The 16,867-nt window shown below is 41.6% G+C and overlaps 1 protein-coding gene across 1 annotated transcript in view; it reads right to left on the bottom strand.

Moving 5' to 3' along the window:
* Positions 1-16,867, bottom strand: part of DOCK2 (dedicator of cytokinesis 2) — a 514,326-nt gene that overhangs the window by 411,004 nt on the left and 86,455 nt on the right. The window contains exon 23 of the mRNA XM_025212572.1: positions 10,176-10,284. Coding sequence (XP_025068357.1) covers positions 10,176-10,284 — 109 coding nt within the window. The remainder of the gene's footprint in view (positions 1-10,175; positions 10,285-16,867) is intronic.

Here is a 16,867-nt window from a genome sequence, read left to right as displayed (position 1 = left end):
AAAGAGTGGATTATGCTAAGGAGTTCTGGTGGACAGGCAATCTTGCCAATAATTTGTAGAGGACTTTTCTGCTTACAAGGTTGAAGGCTTTGGTCAGATCAATGAAGGTGATAAAGGGCTCTACTTTGTTCTCTACATTTTTCTTGCATTTATCAGAATGAGAAGAGTGTATCTATGGTGAATCTACTACTTCCGAAGCCTCACTGCAATTTAGAGTAAATATGGTTACTAAGGATCTGAAGTCTTCTGAGCACCATCTAAGTCATAATCTTTCCTACAATGCTTAATAGCAAAATGCCATTATAGTAGTTGCAGTCACTGTGGTTGCCATTATTCTTCTAGAAAGTGACTATATGGGAATCTTGCATATCTTGCAGCATTCTCCAGCAGTGAGTAAGAATCTCATATAGAGGGGGAAGAAAGGCAACAAATTTATGTATTTGAATGATTTAAGAAGACAGTTACTATGGTGTACAATGCAAGAGGCTAGTTAACAGGGGTATGTGAAGCAGGCCCTATTCAATTTGGATTAGGATTCGGCCCGAGTCAGGGAAAGTGATTTGATTTGTTGATTTGGATCACTGTCCCCAATTCAATTTAGCCAAATCCAAATCTGAAGATTCAATGCTGATTTGCAGAATCAGCGATTCAGACATAGACACAGCTTTTAAAGTTTTTTCTACGTACCTTGAGGTAGCAGGCGCAGCTCATGATCGCTGTTATGCTGGACTGCATGGAGCATCCCACAGGAGTGTGGGGAGGCCCTCCACATGCTCAGCAGTGAACCCAGAAGTGGACCAGAAATACTTCCGGTCCACTTCTGTGTTGGCCAGGGAGTGCACTGGGGGTCTGTGTCCCCGCCCGTGCGCCTTCCCAGCTTGGAGATTGGCCGCAGGGGGACCCTGGGTGCTCCCCCCAGACCCAGGGAGTACCAATCACTGGGCCACTGGGGTGTGGGGGGGTGGGGCCCAGTGCACTCCCCGGTGGACCGGAAATGCTTCTGGTCCACTTCTGGGTCTTCTGCTGAGCGCGCTGGGGAACGCCCCCATGCTTCTGTGGGACACTCCATACGACCCAGCATCATAGCACTCACAACCCCCTGCTACCTAGAGGTATGTAGAAAAAACATTTAAAGCTGTCTCTATGTCCAAATCTCTGAATCTTTCTGAATTGATTCAGAGAAATTAAAGGGTTCTCTGATTAGATTCAGAGATTTGGACACTGAATTGGGTCGAGTCTCTGCTGAATCAGATCAGGGATTGAAGTTTCACACAGTCCTGGTAGTTAACCTCCTTAAGTATGTCTAATGTGTAAAAAGATAGATTAGGTCATCATGGAATGAAGTGCACAAAAACTGCACTTAAAGGAAATATGTTACCAATTTTTCCTCTGTTCCAGGCTCTACAAAGACCTAGGAAGAAAGATGGACCCTTTTGGATTCTTTTTTAAGTATACACTGGTGCATTGCCAAGCATTCATTCTGTTGGCACTATGTGACAAACTATTTAATGTCCCCCTGGATCTCTCCCAAACACCATAGTTCTTTACTTATGAAACATCTCTGTCAAAACACTTTTCCAAGTTTGAAGAAATATTGTTCATTAATAGCAAGCCTTGATACCAAAGTCATCTAAGGTTAGAGTATACCAGTAATCACTTGGAAATTCCTTCTTAATTTTTTTTTCCCTTCCAGGAAGCCAAAACCCAAATTCTTTCACTCTGTCACTTAAACTCTCATTTAGTTTATCTAAGATGGTAAAGTTTCCATTTGTGATGGATGCTACTGCAATATTAGCTACAGCAATTTTTTTTTTGAAGAGAAAAATGAGAAGGGAAGTGTTTTACAGTTTTGACTCAAAAGTAAAGAACGTCTACAGGTAATATGGTACAGTACAAGCTGCTCCAGTATATCTTTAAATAACTCTTCCAGGAATAACTTTACCCCTTTGTGTCTCCCATCCCTATACTGGCACATAGTACTGGTAATAGTTAAAGTATTTGCTAGGCAAAGCTGGGACACCCCAAGTAGAATATCTCAAACATCTATAAGGAAAAAAAACTGTTCCTTTTACTGCTGGCTCAAAAATACAACCTGCCTCAGAAAGGTTGGCAAGAGGAATCTGGAATCATAGTGGGATGATTCATCAGGAAAAAAACCCAGTCATCTGCAGGTGAAACAACCAGACAAACACACACACACCTTCCACTGGGTTTCACTTCAGCAAAAGGTTGTTTCTTGTTCTTTATGCACCATATGCAATACGAAAGAATCATACGGCTAGAGTGAGGTCTAACTAATCTATTTACATATGTAACAACTAATTTATGTATGTATACAACTACTTTAATTACATCCAACTAATGTATTTACATATAAAACATGCATAATCTCTCCCCTCCACACACGCACCCTGATCCTGTAACATTCTGGGGTCACCTCTGAAAACTTTCAAGAGCAGGTTGGACAGAAATTTGGCTGGGATGGTTTAGTCAGGGATGATCCTGCTTTGAGCAGGTAGCTGGACAGGATGACTTTGCAGGGTTCCTTCCAGCCCTACTTTCCTTTCCTATGATCCTAGGGGACAATGAGCATGTCTACATGTTCATCAATGCACTGTAATTACAGGAAATTAAGTTTAGCACCTGTAATGACAGATACTAACTTAATGCATCGTAATCAGTGCTACTGGGCATTAGTGCAGATGACCAGCTTTTTGTGATGCTACTGCGCATTAGACTAAATATACTGCACATCAGCATAGGCTTTGCTCAATGCACTAATGCTCAATAGAATGAGTCTTCTACACAGTAAACATCTTGTGTAGACATGCCCAGTGAGTCCATTAGAAGGCTCCTGAACTGGTTCAAATAATACTATCCAACCCATATACCACTACAAAAATTGTTGAGCCCTGTCATTCCACATATTTGCCTTCCATCGCTTCAGGAGGCATACTTTCAAGTTCTTCAAATCAGCATCTTCACAACCTGGTGGGAATTTAGTACTGGATGATATAGCTGGTGTTACTCAGAGTCCAGAGTGCCAGATTATGTACAGGAGTCAGCAAATCCCCACCATACCCCTTGTAGCTCCAAATTTCTGTTGCAATTGTGGCTTCTAAAGATTGATTACAAACAACTGAATTTTCCATCCTCAAAGCAACAATTCAAGCTTTCAAGAAGTAAGTTGGAAGAATTATCCCCTTTAGAGCTTTTTTTTTAATTATTTTCTTGCGTTTAAAGCTGGCTACACAATCCCCTCAATGCTACAGATATTTATTTTATATTTCTACAATTTACTGGTAAATGTTCCTTATAATCTTTTTTTTCTGTAATAAGCTCAGCTTCATTGCAACTCCTCTGCAACCTGACTTTATACATATTAATGAAATCCAAGTACCACAAGATTAAAGACTGTTTTAAGCAGTCACTGGTGCCCTTTTTATTAGTCTAATGTTATCTGCTGTCAAGGCAAGTTTAACAAATTATCATGCCATCATCTATTTCACATCATAAATCAAGGCATTGCAGTTAGCCATTTCCTAGACTTATTCTCCCCTAAACAAATAATTAAGCTTTCTCCACACTATTTAAACATTGAAAATGCCAAGCTGCCATGACAGGAGCCTAGAATGGATGGACCATGAGTGGCAAGAAAGAATTATGTTGACTGGCTGGGCAGCAGCTCTGCAGAAAAGGACCTACAGCTTACAGCAGACCATAAACTAAATATGAGCCAGAAGTATGTCCTTGTTGCCAAGAAGGGTAACAGGATACTGGGCTGCATTGGTAGGTATACTGCCAGCAGGTCAAGGGAAGTGATTAGGCAGCAAAAGGGCACAGCATTCCCCTTGGTTGTCCAGGGAACTGGCAGACCTCCTGCGTCTTAAAAGGAAGACCTACAAAGGATGGAGGACTGGAACCACCACCAAGGAGGAATACTCTACTCTGGTCTGGACCTCCAGAGAGCAAACCAGGAAAGCCAAGGCTGCAATGGAACTCCAGGTAGTTACAAATATCAAAGTTCTTTTTCAGATATGTGGGGAACCGGAGGAAAACCAAGGGCAACATTGGACCCCTGCTAAACCAGATGGGACAACTGACAACCAATGCCCAGGAAAAAGCAAACTTGCTAAAAGGGTACTTTGCATCAGTTTTTCATCAGTCCCATGGGACACCGCTGCTCACTGTGGGTCAGGGAGGCCTGGGTGAGGGAGATTCCTTACCCTCCATCGAAGCTGACCTCGTGAAAGAACATCTTGACAGGCTGGATATCTTCAAGTCAGCCAGCCCTGACAGTTTACACCCAAGGATACTCAAGGAGATGACAAGTATCATAGCTCAGCCCTTGGCACAGATCTTTGAGAACTCCTGGTACTCTGGTGAAGTGCCCGAAGATTGGAAGAGGGCCAATGTCATGCCAATCTTCAAGAAAGGTAGGAAAGTAGATCCAGCAAACCACAGTCCCATCACCCTGACCTCTATCCTGGGGAAGGTCTTGGAAAAGATTATCAAAGAGGCCATCATTAACAGAATAGCTGACGGCAATATCCTGAGGGATACCCAGCATGGGTTTCGTTGCGGGTAGGTCTTGCTTGACCAATCTCATTTCCTTTTACAACCAGGTGACCTATCACCTGGAAAAGGGGGAAGAGATTGATGTCATATATCTTTACTTCAAAAAAGCCTTTGATCTGTTATCCCATGATCACCTCTTGGCAAAACTGGCTAACTGCAGCCTCGACCTCACCACGATCCACTGGCTGGGGAATTGGCTCCGTGGTAGGACCCAGAGGGTGGTGGTTGATGGAAGCCAATCGTCTTGGTGCGCGGTCACCAGTGGGGTCCCTCAAGGCTCTGTCCTAGGGCCTATACAGTTTAACATCTTCATCAATGATGTGGACACTGGTGTCATAAGCGGACTGGACAAGTTTCCCGATGACACCAAACTCTGGGGCAAAACATCCACACCTGAAGCCAGGAGTGTGATCCAGGCAGATCTTGACAGGCTCATGAAATGTGCGGATGAGAACCTAATGGTGTTCAACACCAAAAAATGCAAAGTTCTCCACCTTGGGAGGAAAAACCTGCAGCATGATTATAGGCTTGGCACTGCCATGTTGGTTAGCACTACAGATGAAAGGGACTTGGGGGTCATGATTGACCACAAGATGAACATGAGCCTTCAATGTGATGCTGCAGCTAGTAAAGCAAGCAAAACGCTGGCTTGCATCCATAGATGCTTCTCAAGCAAATCCAGGGACATCACTCTCCCATTGTACTCGGCCTTGGTGAGGCCGCAGCTGGAGTACTGCATCCAGTTTTGGGCTCCATAATTCAAAAAGGATGTGGAGAAGCTCGAGAGAGTGCAGAGGAGCGCCACGCTCATGACCAGAGGTCAGGAAAATAGACCTTATGATGAGAGGCTGAGAGCCATGGGTCTCTTCAGCCTAGAAAAGCACAGGCTCAGGGGCGATCTGTTGGCCACCTATAAGTTTATCAGGGGTGCTCATCAGGATCTGGGGGAACATCTGTGCACCAGAGTGCCCCAAGGGACGACAAGATCGTAAGGTCACAAACTCCACCGCGACCGATTCAGGCTGGACATAAGGAAGAACTTCTTTACTGTCCAAGGCCTCAAGGTTTGGAATAGACTGCCACTTGAGGCAGCTCAAGCACCCACTTTGAATGCCTTCAAGACACATTTGGATACTTATCTTGCTGGGATCCTATGATCCCTGCTGACTTCCTGCCCATAGGGCAGGGAGCTGGACTCGATGATCCTCTGGGGTCCCTTCCAGCCCAAATGTCTATGAAATCTATAAAATTATTCCCCTCTATTCAGCACTGGTGAGGCCATGTCTGGAGTTTATTTTAACTACACAGTTGGGATATCATCCAAAAAATACTTGCCTCTCACACAGTAGCATCCCAATCAGAGATAGGATAGTTTACCAATGCAAACACAAAACCGAGCATCTTGATCAGCTCCAATGCTCTAACACAACAAGCAGCAACCTACCAATTTCTTAGTCATTCGTTTAGAAGACTGCCACAAAAAATACCTATTGGGAGAAACTTATTATCTGCACCTTCACAATTCAAAGTCTTAATTATCTGCTATTCTAGATCATCATATTTAGTTACTTCATGGCATGATCAGTGTCCCAGATTTCCAAGGTAGATCAATGTCCAACCTACATGTCTGTTTTCAGTAGGAAAAGTTAGGTCAACAAAGACACAAACATACCGTAGTTGTGGCTATATTTCTCTACCCTGAATCTTCAAATCTTCAGAAAAAGTGAAAAGCTTACTACAACAATTCCAGAAGAAATGAAACAACTTTGATTTTGGTTTACATGAAAGGCAAACGGTTACAAATTGACAATTCTCAGCCTTCAGATGTTCAAAACCTGTATAACACTATCGTAATACAGCATCTGGTTTTGCCCTCTTCAAGACTTTGGATAAAGCTTAAGCATGAGGTATATTTTTATTTATTTTGATAATAAAAAAGGAAAATATGAAATAAAAGTAAAATAAAAATAAAACTTTAATATTAGATATATTTTTGTTTAAACCAGGACTATTCTTTTTACCATATTATGAGAAAATCTCTACAAGGTAATGAATAAACTACAAACTAGCAGATATAACAGCTACAGATAACACCCTAAAGTCATGGCTCTTGTCACACAAGGTAAGGAGGATCTGTGGGCACTGATGAGGACACTTTCACATATACCGGGAATGATACAATTCCTCTTTTCTTTTAATGCTTTCTGGGGATGCATCTACACAAGCAATTAATGTGAAGCAATAAAGTCTGGAGCTTATTCCTTCAGAGTTTATTGTTCCCAGGTGCACCATTTGAATATGTGCCTGGGACTGCAGCACACTGAGCTGGGTCAGAGCAGCTCTGGCTGGCACGGAGTTCCTTGTAACTTCCCTTACCAAGGCTGAGTAGACTATAGTGATTCTTTCATTGTACCATCAAGTTACTTCTGCAAAACAGAATTATCCTGATGGCTAGTTTCTCCATAGTGAAATCTGATATTTGTATTCTTTTTCAGGGATGGCAAAAAAGTAGCTTGAAACGACCTCCATCAGGTGCTGGAAATTACCATAGCATACATGTAACCTGCATTTTTCAAGTGGTCATTTAATCTAATTTATAGTCAATGTGGATTTCCATTCTTACATCTTTTTACCCCAATATCATTGGTGACTTATCTTTCCAGCTGCAAAAACTTAAGTAAAATATAGCTTTTTGGTTCCTTGTGACTCTTACTGAGGTCTTAAAAATATTAATTCACTGATAATTATTTATTGGATTTAAACATATTTAGAGCAAGTCTACCTTCCAGACCACTGTAGTTTGGAAATCATTTCTGGGTCAGTTTTCAATTATGGGTGAAATAATAAAATTATGATGAAATAAGGAGCTGACATAAACAGACCTGTCTTCCTCTGCCTGAGCTTAAAATGTAAACAATTATTTTTATTGAGATATTGGAGAGGACAATTACACATTGCTTGCGTACTAAAAGAAACAGTATGTTTTTCAGTTTTTATCTAGCTCATTAGAAAACAGTATTCATCATGTTTAAAATATTGTAGATATTTAAACTAAGAACAAAAGGACATTCCACATTTTAGCCACATCTCTCTGATTATTTATTCATGGGGAACATGCATCAGTACATCCTAAAAATCTTCTAGAGGTCCTGAAGGAAAATACACTTATTTTGATTTCTATTGTCATGTACTTAGTGCTACTGAATGGAATTCACTGTGAATGACAAATTGTTCTGATGTAGATTTAAAGCTCCAATACCATAGTGTGTGCAGTTCTGGGTTCTACATTTTAAGAAACCTGTTGAGGAGCTGGAGACCGTTTGGATACAGGAAACAAAAATAATAAAGATAAAAGTAAATTAGGTATGTAGAACTTGTAGAAAAGGCAATTAAAGGGGGACTTGACAGTAATCTTTGAATATTTGAAAGGCTACCATAAAGAAGCGATGCATGCAAACTGCAGCAAAGTAGATTTAATATCTATCAGCAAACTTTCTTATTGTTATAGCCATGAAGCAATGGACTGACTGCTCAGGGAAAGTGTGGAATCTTCTCCATTGGAGAATTTTTTTTTAAGAAACTGGATAAGCATTGGTCAGGGATAATTTAGGAGTAACATTTCTACATTCAAGAAGTTGGATCCTTGAAGTACCCTCCAGCCCTACGCTCTGTAAAACAGATATCATGGTAATAAAAACAAAAATTAATCAATAAATACAAATGGCAATATTACTGCTTTTCTAAAGTGACTGATGCTCTAAATGATCTAAATCAACTGGTTGCAGAATTAATATATCAGCCTCCATCTCATGTAATCCAATACTGTTCATACTAGTAACAGTTCTTTCTTATAACACTATCTACTAACCATCCAGGTAGAAGATACAAAGACAGCACTAATTGGTAGCTATGCATGTTTCTCCAAGGCTAGTGCAATTTTTTATTTTTGTAATAAAACAAAACATTTTAAGCAAAATGGCTGCATGCAAATGAAATAACATCAAAACAAAAATTTGCTTAACTTCTTTAGCATCTTTTTCATGGCACCTAGAAATGGCATTGAAACAGTCTATCTGGATTTAGAAAAGATGCGATTTAAATATGTCAAAGTACAGGATTAAGAACCCCACATGAAAACAAGCTCTGTTTATTTTATGGGCAGTCCCAGAAAAGTTTTTGAGCTTTTTCAGTTTAAGCAATGTATCTGTTTTTGTATTTTTACACCCTATCATTCCTGTAGAGTAAGAAATCCTCAAAAATGCAAGCAGCAGAAATAACACTTATATATTGAAAATACATATGCTATAGTGCTCCAGTATTCTCAGTTTAACAAGTTAGAACAGTGCACAGCAAATACTAAAGGCTTTGAGATTCATCCTTTTCGGCTAGGAAATATAAGTATTAAGATGTAATAACAGTAACAATGTGCTTTACACAATGTAGAGGACAACCTATTACACCATTATGGATACTAATTTGTAACAAAGATTTTTTTAGGATCTGGAAAGTATCTTCCTCTTCTGACGTAATATTTTTCAGCCACTCACGGCAAATCTTTTATAAACCTGTCATAAAACCCACAGACTATCCTGAATTATTTTCAAAATGCATTGCAAACTTTACAGAAAGTATGCTATTATGCAGGTAAAGAGATTTATACTTTTTTAGTTCCCTTATAGCTCTCTGTATCATTCTATGCATAATGTCATAGGTATTATAAAAAAAAAAAGCATCCCAAAAGCATCATTTCAATTATGAATTAATAAAATATAGCAGTGAATTCTCTCTTTCTGCCTCACCTTGTATTTCCACTGCAAATATTATATATATATATATATATATATATATATGCAAAAATATTAACAAAAAGTTATAAAAACATATTTATATGGAGGGAGAAGGAGGTGGAGGGAGAGAAACCAGCAACAGGAAAACTGGGCATTGAAGAGAGCACAAGATTGCCAATATTACCATTCCTCCTGTAATCAGATAACATCCTCTAATAGAAACATACCCAAACTTGAAAGATTTCCCTCAATAACAAGGCCGTTCCTTATGCATTACTATCAGAGACTAGTACGCGTCTTAGTCAACCCTTCTCTTCCCAGTTTTCCTCAAAGTATCTTATATAAATAAATATAAACCACTATGGATGAATATAACTGACATTTACATGAATGCTAAGTCATTTAAACTAATTAGTACTTAATATTGTAAAGAAAAAAAACTGTAACAGTTTTAAATTTTCAGATACTAAAATTACTTGAACAATTCTTGACATACTAGAGCCATTTTAAAGATATCTGACTAGCATTTCTAAATAATCAAAGAATTAGCTGGGGAGCCCAGGACCAGGACTCCTTAGAAAGGCAAAATACACCTGTGGTCTAGCTATTTAAGAACAATTTATTTTTGAAAGAGAAAAAAAGATACATCTTACTATGTACTTGGGCTTCAAGGTAAAATAACCCGTCTAACCCAACCCTTTCAGGTAAGAAGGTATACATATATAAAAGGTAAAGGATAAATTACATGAATATATCATCATCCTACCACTTTAATAAGGAAGACAAATTGTTGTTTTCAAGTATACCAACCTGCAACAAAATGGTAATTTTATGTTGGCTTTTCATGAGGTTGTTGATAGATTCAAAGAGTCTTCTCATAGATTCCTCAAATTCTGTCTGTTCTTTGCCTTCATATAACCTGTTGGGAGATGCAGTCTAATCACTACTTGAGAAACAGAAAGTACCATACTTTCAATTGTGACAAACCCAGTGTTCATTTAAAATTAAAATACATAAAAGAAGTTGATGCAGTATTAGGTACACGGATATTTCACTCAGGGGACATATCTGGTATCCATTGTAGTAGGGAGAAATTCTTCAACTTGACGCAACATAATAAAGGTTTCTAAATTTTTCCTGAAAAAGCCTTTAAGGAATAAAACTTTCCAGGCCTAAAGACATTAATAATCTCACCTGACTGGTGGGGTAGGAGATAAATAATTGTCATTTCACTTTCAAAGTGACTTAAAATGTCAAGGAGAAATTTTGTGATTTTTCTTTTCAATTTAGCTACAGTGTACTGCACCAAGCTAGAAACTGCATTTCCAAGCATCAGTACTGCATCCATGAATTACTGCAGTCCTAATCTTTTTCAAGGTGGCGTGGATTTTCTATACCCATCTTAAATACCACCAGTCACATGTAACACCTTTTATACCCTAACATATAAATTATACTGTTGTAACAAGCTGACAAATATCTGAACCAACCAATATAAAACTAATCAGCTGCTGCTAGGCAGAATTCAAGGTCATTACCTATTAATCCCTGATACAAATTCAGAAGACCACAACCAGTTTGAAACCATTTCATATTCGTCTTGGAAAACTGCTTTTTTGGCCAATCAAGAAAAGGCTTTGCCTTTGTAGCAGAAGTGGTGACTTAAAATATGCTTGCTTCAGATTATCAATCATGAAGACAATTTTCCAAAGTCAGTTCATATTTGTCCATCTCCAAGTAGCATGGCTATCTGGAACCAATTTTATATCCATCACATCTTACATTTTGGCTTTGGCAGAAAATTCTGTTTACACTACCTTTTCCCATGACTTGCATTACTACTTCCAGCAAAATTTTCATAGAAGTAGAACAAACAAGATCACTAAAGAAATTGTATATTAACTCCCTGAGCTTTCAAAAATATCCAAATAGTATTTCAAACCTAATTCTGTCACCATTTTTCAAGAAAACCTTATCGAAGACCCAAATCATACACTAGACCCAACATACTTGGGATCCTGTGAGATGCAACCTCAAAAAGTATTTTAGAACATGAATTTTAAAAAACTGTCTTGTTCATACTCTCTCTGAATGGCCATTTGAGGTAACCTTTGGTCCTGGCTAAATGCAAACAACATCAGTTAAAGCAAAATATGGCCCGGGGGCTGGATCTGTCTCACCAATTGATTGTATCTGTCTTGTGGCTGACCCCAAAGTGCTCCACATGGGACTAAGCCCTGCCAACTCTTGCCTGGGGCATCACACACCACACTCCCACCTGTACTTGCTAATGGCACCACCCTGGTTCCAGCTCCAACCAGCATGCACAGTGCTGCTGCAGCCACTCAGGTACTGCTCAGATCCCTGTGCCATTGGGTCTTCCTCCTGCTCCTGCCCTGCCCTGCTGCACTGCTCTAGGTAGAGGGGAAGCTGCAGCTGAAGGGCTGCTGCCCCAGCGTTCAGGGCTCCAGCTTCAGCTCCTGACCACCTTCCACTCACTCCACCCACCCAGAGTGATGAGAAGCTACGTGTGGGTGGTTCAGTGCATGGAAGGCAGCTGGGAGCTGGAGCTGGAGCCTCATGTTTTAGGGCAGGAGCTGCCCAGCTGCAGCTTCCCACCTGCCTGGAGCAGCACAGCAGGGCAGAAAGGGGAGAAGGAGGAGCTGCAGGGGACAGGGGCAAATGAGCAGCACACGGGAGGCTGTAGCAGCAGCAAGAGCAACCCCACTGGGAATCATGCTGGCTGGGGCCAGAGCCATTGATGGGTGCAGGGTGGGTGCAGGTGGGAAAGCTGCACAGGCTGCCCCAGGCAGGAACAGGTGGGACTCAGCCCCATGTAAAGCATTATGGGGGCAGCCGTGGGCCAGATGGGAGGGCAGAACGCACCTGCACCTATACTGCACTGCCCAGGCAAGATCTTCTGCACATGCCCCCTGCCACACCCTCCCTTCCTGCACTTCCAGCCAGCTCCCAGAACTCAGGTAGCATCCCCCACACACATGCACACTCAACACCCCTCACCAACCAGTTATCCCCCCCCACACACACACACCCCCCAGACCCTCCCCATACCCACAATATACAAAAGTAAAATTTTATTTTGACCAACTATGTAATCACCTTTACATACACTACACAAAAAAATATAAATAAGGACAAAAATATTTTTAAAATAAAACTAAAATATCTTATGTTTGATGTTTGATTTTTAGTATATAATTTATGTTTTTTATGTATATTTTATTAAAATGATGTCTTCTGAATGATATTGTGTCTGTGGCCCTCAAAAGTTCACCAAAACTCCTTAAGTGGCCCACCAACCAAAATAATTGCTCATCACTGAGCTAAAGATTATAGAAAAAAGGCTTCTCTCGAAGGCAGAGTATTTAAGGTTAAATTTTAGATCAATTTTCATTTTAAGAGGTTTGGCCAAACCTTGTGCTTCTGTCAAGACACCAACTGTTACCATAATTAAGGTAATGCAACAATTTCTTTACAGAAAGCTGAATAAGTCCACTTCCAGCACTCATCACTTCCTCCCAAGGTATTTTAAGCTTCTAAACAAGTTTCAGGCCTAATTTCTATCCAAAATGGACTTTTTTTGAGTAGTTTGGTCAAAAGTCAATTGGCCTTCCTTTTATACAAAATCTTACTTTCCTCTTGACAAAAGATTTATTATTTTTAGCATGGAACTGAACACCAAATTTAGGATGTAAGCCTGTTGTTACTAACACACAGCCTCAGAAGACAAAACAGGCCAATTTTAAACAAAAGACAATGTAACAAGAAAAAGAATGAACAGTATCTTCAGGGACTATTTTTTTAATTTTAGTCCTTGAGAAGTATTTGTTAATTTTGTGTTCATAAAATAAAATAAATTATAAAAAGAAGTAGACTTAGACTATTTATTCCATGAGAGAGTCTTTTTTCTGAGGATCTAGCTTCCCTTACACTGAAAAAGACACCTGGCACATCAATAAAAATCATATCACCTATCTTGAAAACATTTAAAAGCATAACCAAACTTCTATTGTATCTGCAACAGAAATATACCTATTATTAAATCAGATTATACTATAATAAATTTACTATTGAATCATGTGATAAGAACTTTCAGTGAAATATATTTCCACTATTAACAAAGTGTTGTAGCTGTGATGGCCCAGCTGGCTTTGTCAGGTTTTCTTGCATTTTAAAGCGTAACTAACTTTAGCCCAGCTACATAGCTGGTCCATTAAAACGCATCACCCTAACAAATCCTTGCCTCTCACTTTATTAATACCCACATTTACTGAAGACAAGTTTTTAAGCCCCCAGACAGATATTTACACCACTTAAAGGCGTGGTGGGATACCAACAATTGTGCCTCCTGCCATGCCACAAATGTGGAATCAGGAACCAGATCAAATCACATCATATTGCCAGCTTGGGGCAGGGGACAGGGGATCATGAACCCAAGCTCCCATGCACCAGCAGGTTGGGTGCCTGGCAATCAGTTGATCATTGGCAGAGATCTCAGTATCTACACCATACACACTCAGCAAAGGGAAAATTCTGGGCTGCCATGTCTCTCATAGGCACCTAAAATGATTAGGCAACATAATTCAAGTTGCAGCATGGGGAGTTTATCTTAGATATTAGGAAAAAAATTCTCACTGTCCCCAGTCCTATCTGTTCCAACCCCCACCTTGCTCCTCTCATGCACTGGGCCCCGGCCCCCTATCCCAGGCCTCTTTCTTCCAAGGCTTGATTCACCCCTTTCGGGCACTGGGCCCCTGTCCCCTGTTCCCAGTCCTATCTCTTCCAAGGCCTAGTCTCACCTCTCAAGAGCTGCAGTCTTCACTAGCTGGGCTTCAGGCATCCTGGCCCTCCACTATGTACCGCCCGTCTCCAGGCTATGGGTTTATCTGCTCCTGTTCTCAGGCCTACCTGTTCCAAGGCCTGGCTTGTTCCTGGGCTCAGTACTGCTTGCCCCAGCACAGCAGCTATCAGAAGCACAGCTGCTCTTACAGTGGCACTCAGAGTTAGACTGCCTGACCAGCTTAGACCCTAGGCTTATATAGCTCAAGCCGAGCCCCCTCCTTGTCAGCTGACTCCCTGATCAGCCCCCATCACCACCTGCAGGCTGCTTCTCAGGCAATCTCTCCTCTTGAAGTGACAGGCACACCCCAGTACTCTGTCACAGCTGGTATCAGACATTGCCTGTGTGCCACCATAACAATTTTTATGGCAGCACAAAGTGAAAGCAATAGGTGTCTATGACCTTTGTCACGCCACAAATGCTTGTGGCTGGTAATAATTTGTACCACTTTTCTACTGTGGGTGTCCCCTTTATGGCAGGAGTGTGTGGGCATCTCAAAGATGCCCACACTCTCCAGCCACCTCAGGCAGGCAGTACTGGGGTGTAAGGGGATTCGCACACAGGATCAGGCTGCTCAAGCCCTGGGACCATCTGCCCACAACTATCTCTGCTCACAGAATTGCACACAAGAGTCCCAGGAGTTCTCTAAGCAGGAAAAGTTGAGGTTCCTTGCTTACAAAAAACACACTGGCATTCTTCGCTTACATAGAGAATGACCTCAGAGATTCCCACAGGTACATCTCTATGCAGGGAATACTGGAGATACCCAGGAGCATGCCTCTAAGTGGGAACTTGTCTCCTGCTGTCCCACATGATCAAAGTCTGTTTTGATGCACTTCATTTGGTAACATCTAGTTATACTCTTAGAGAAGCCAGATATTTTCTAGTTGGCAGGGTCAGACAGCATGCACTCCAGCATACTCATAGAATTCTGAGGTAATTATACATCTATTGGCTGTTATCTTTGATAATTCATGGAGGCTGGGTGAGGTCCTGTATAACTGGAAAAAGGTAATATATGGTCAATCTTTAAGAAAGGGAAGGAGGATCTGGGGAATTACAGTTGAGGCAGTCTAACCTCTGTACCTGAAAAAATCATGGAGCATGTCCATCAAGTAATCTATTTTTACTTGAAGAGAACAAGGCAAACATGATCAGCCAAAATGGATTCCTTGAGTGCAAGTCATGCCTCACCAAAATTATTCTTTTCTTTGACAAGGCAATGGACTTTCAGGATGAACAAACAGCAGTTAATATGATCTACTTTGGTCTTAACAAAGCTTTTGACATAGTATCCCATGACATTCACGTTAGTAAGACAAATGTAATCTAGGTAAAAGTACTGTAAAGTGGATGCCTAATGACTGGATCATTATGTTCAAAAGAGCAGTCATCAATGGCTTGATGTCTAACTGGGAAGAGGTATCAAGTACGGTTCCCCAAGAGTCTTTCCTGGGTCTGGTATTGCTTAATATCTTTATTAATTATTTAAGAGAGATGATTAAGGATGAGTTAGCAAATATGCTGATGACACCAACCTGGGTCAAGTTACAAACACCCCAGACAATAGAATTAAGATTCAGAATGACCTTGACTACCCATTCAGCACAAATTGCACAAACAAGTACAGACTGGGGAACAACAGCTAGGCTAGGCTGCAAATCTGCAGAAAAAGAGGGCTCAGGTGAGGGCTCCGGTAGACTGTAAGTCAAATGAGCCAACATCATGTTATGCTGCAAAAAATAAAAGCCAACAGCATACTGGTCTAGTGAGAGGATAGTAATAGGAATTTTGCCTACAGGTCAAAGGAAGTGATTGTTTCATTCTATTCATCACATACAATTTTGGGGCCCCACACTTTAGAAAATAATTGACAAGTGTCCAGCAGACAGTAAAAAAAAAAAGTGCACCTTGCAACCCTTTATTCCCCCTGCCCCCTCATGCTGGACACACCTGATCCCTGCCTCCAGCCTGGCATTGGGTACCAGGCTCAGCCAGCCTGATGACCTTAAACGTGTCCCCTCAGCCAATCAGGATGCAGCCATTTCCACCCCCCCACACACACCTTTCCAAAGGCCACTCCAGCACCACGTGGTTCCTGGCTGCATCGCCAGACCACAGGATGCAGCAGGAGCTGGCCCAGCCTGGTCCCCACGATTCCTGGCTGGCTCTGTGTGGTGCTACCCATGTCAGGACGGCTCCTGCTGTATTCTTCAATCTTGCCTGTACAGCCAGGAACCTGTGGTGCTGGTGTGGTCAGTGAGGGGGGGAGGGCAGGAAAGCAGTGATGGCAGTGAGCAGGAAGGTAGGGAAGCAGCAAGAGAAGGGCAGCAGTGGCAGGGGGGTGGGGAGGAGTGGCAATGACTGGGCAAGCAGGAGTGGGGGGCCTGCAATGGTGCCCTGGGGCCAGGGGTGGCAGGAGCACTAATCCCAGACAGGCAGGAGATCTGCATGCCAGGGGCTCTGAGCACCACCCCAAGGCCTCACAGTCTAATGCTGCCACTAGTGGCAGGGGCTGTGGGCACCCACATCCCCCATGCCCCCTCACATACCCCACCCATCCTTCCCCTCTACACATGCCACAACCCTCCTCCTCCCACACACTCACAGACCCCACAAACCCCCATACCCACCCACTCCC

This window comes from Alligator sinensis, unplaced genomic scaffold (genome assembly GCF_000455745.1).
Source record: "Alligator sinensis unplaced genomic scaffold, ASM45574v1 scaffold606_1, whole genome shotgun sequence".
Classification (NCBI taxonomy): domain Eukaryota; kingdom Metazoa; phylum Chordata; order Crocodylia; family Alligatoridae; genus Alligator; species Alligator sinensis.
Note: the sequence above shows the minus strand (reverse complement) of the source record. Positions and strands in the feature narration are given on the sequence as shown.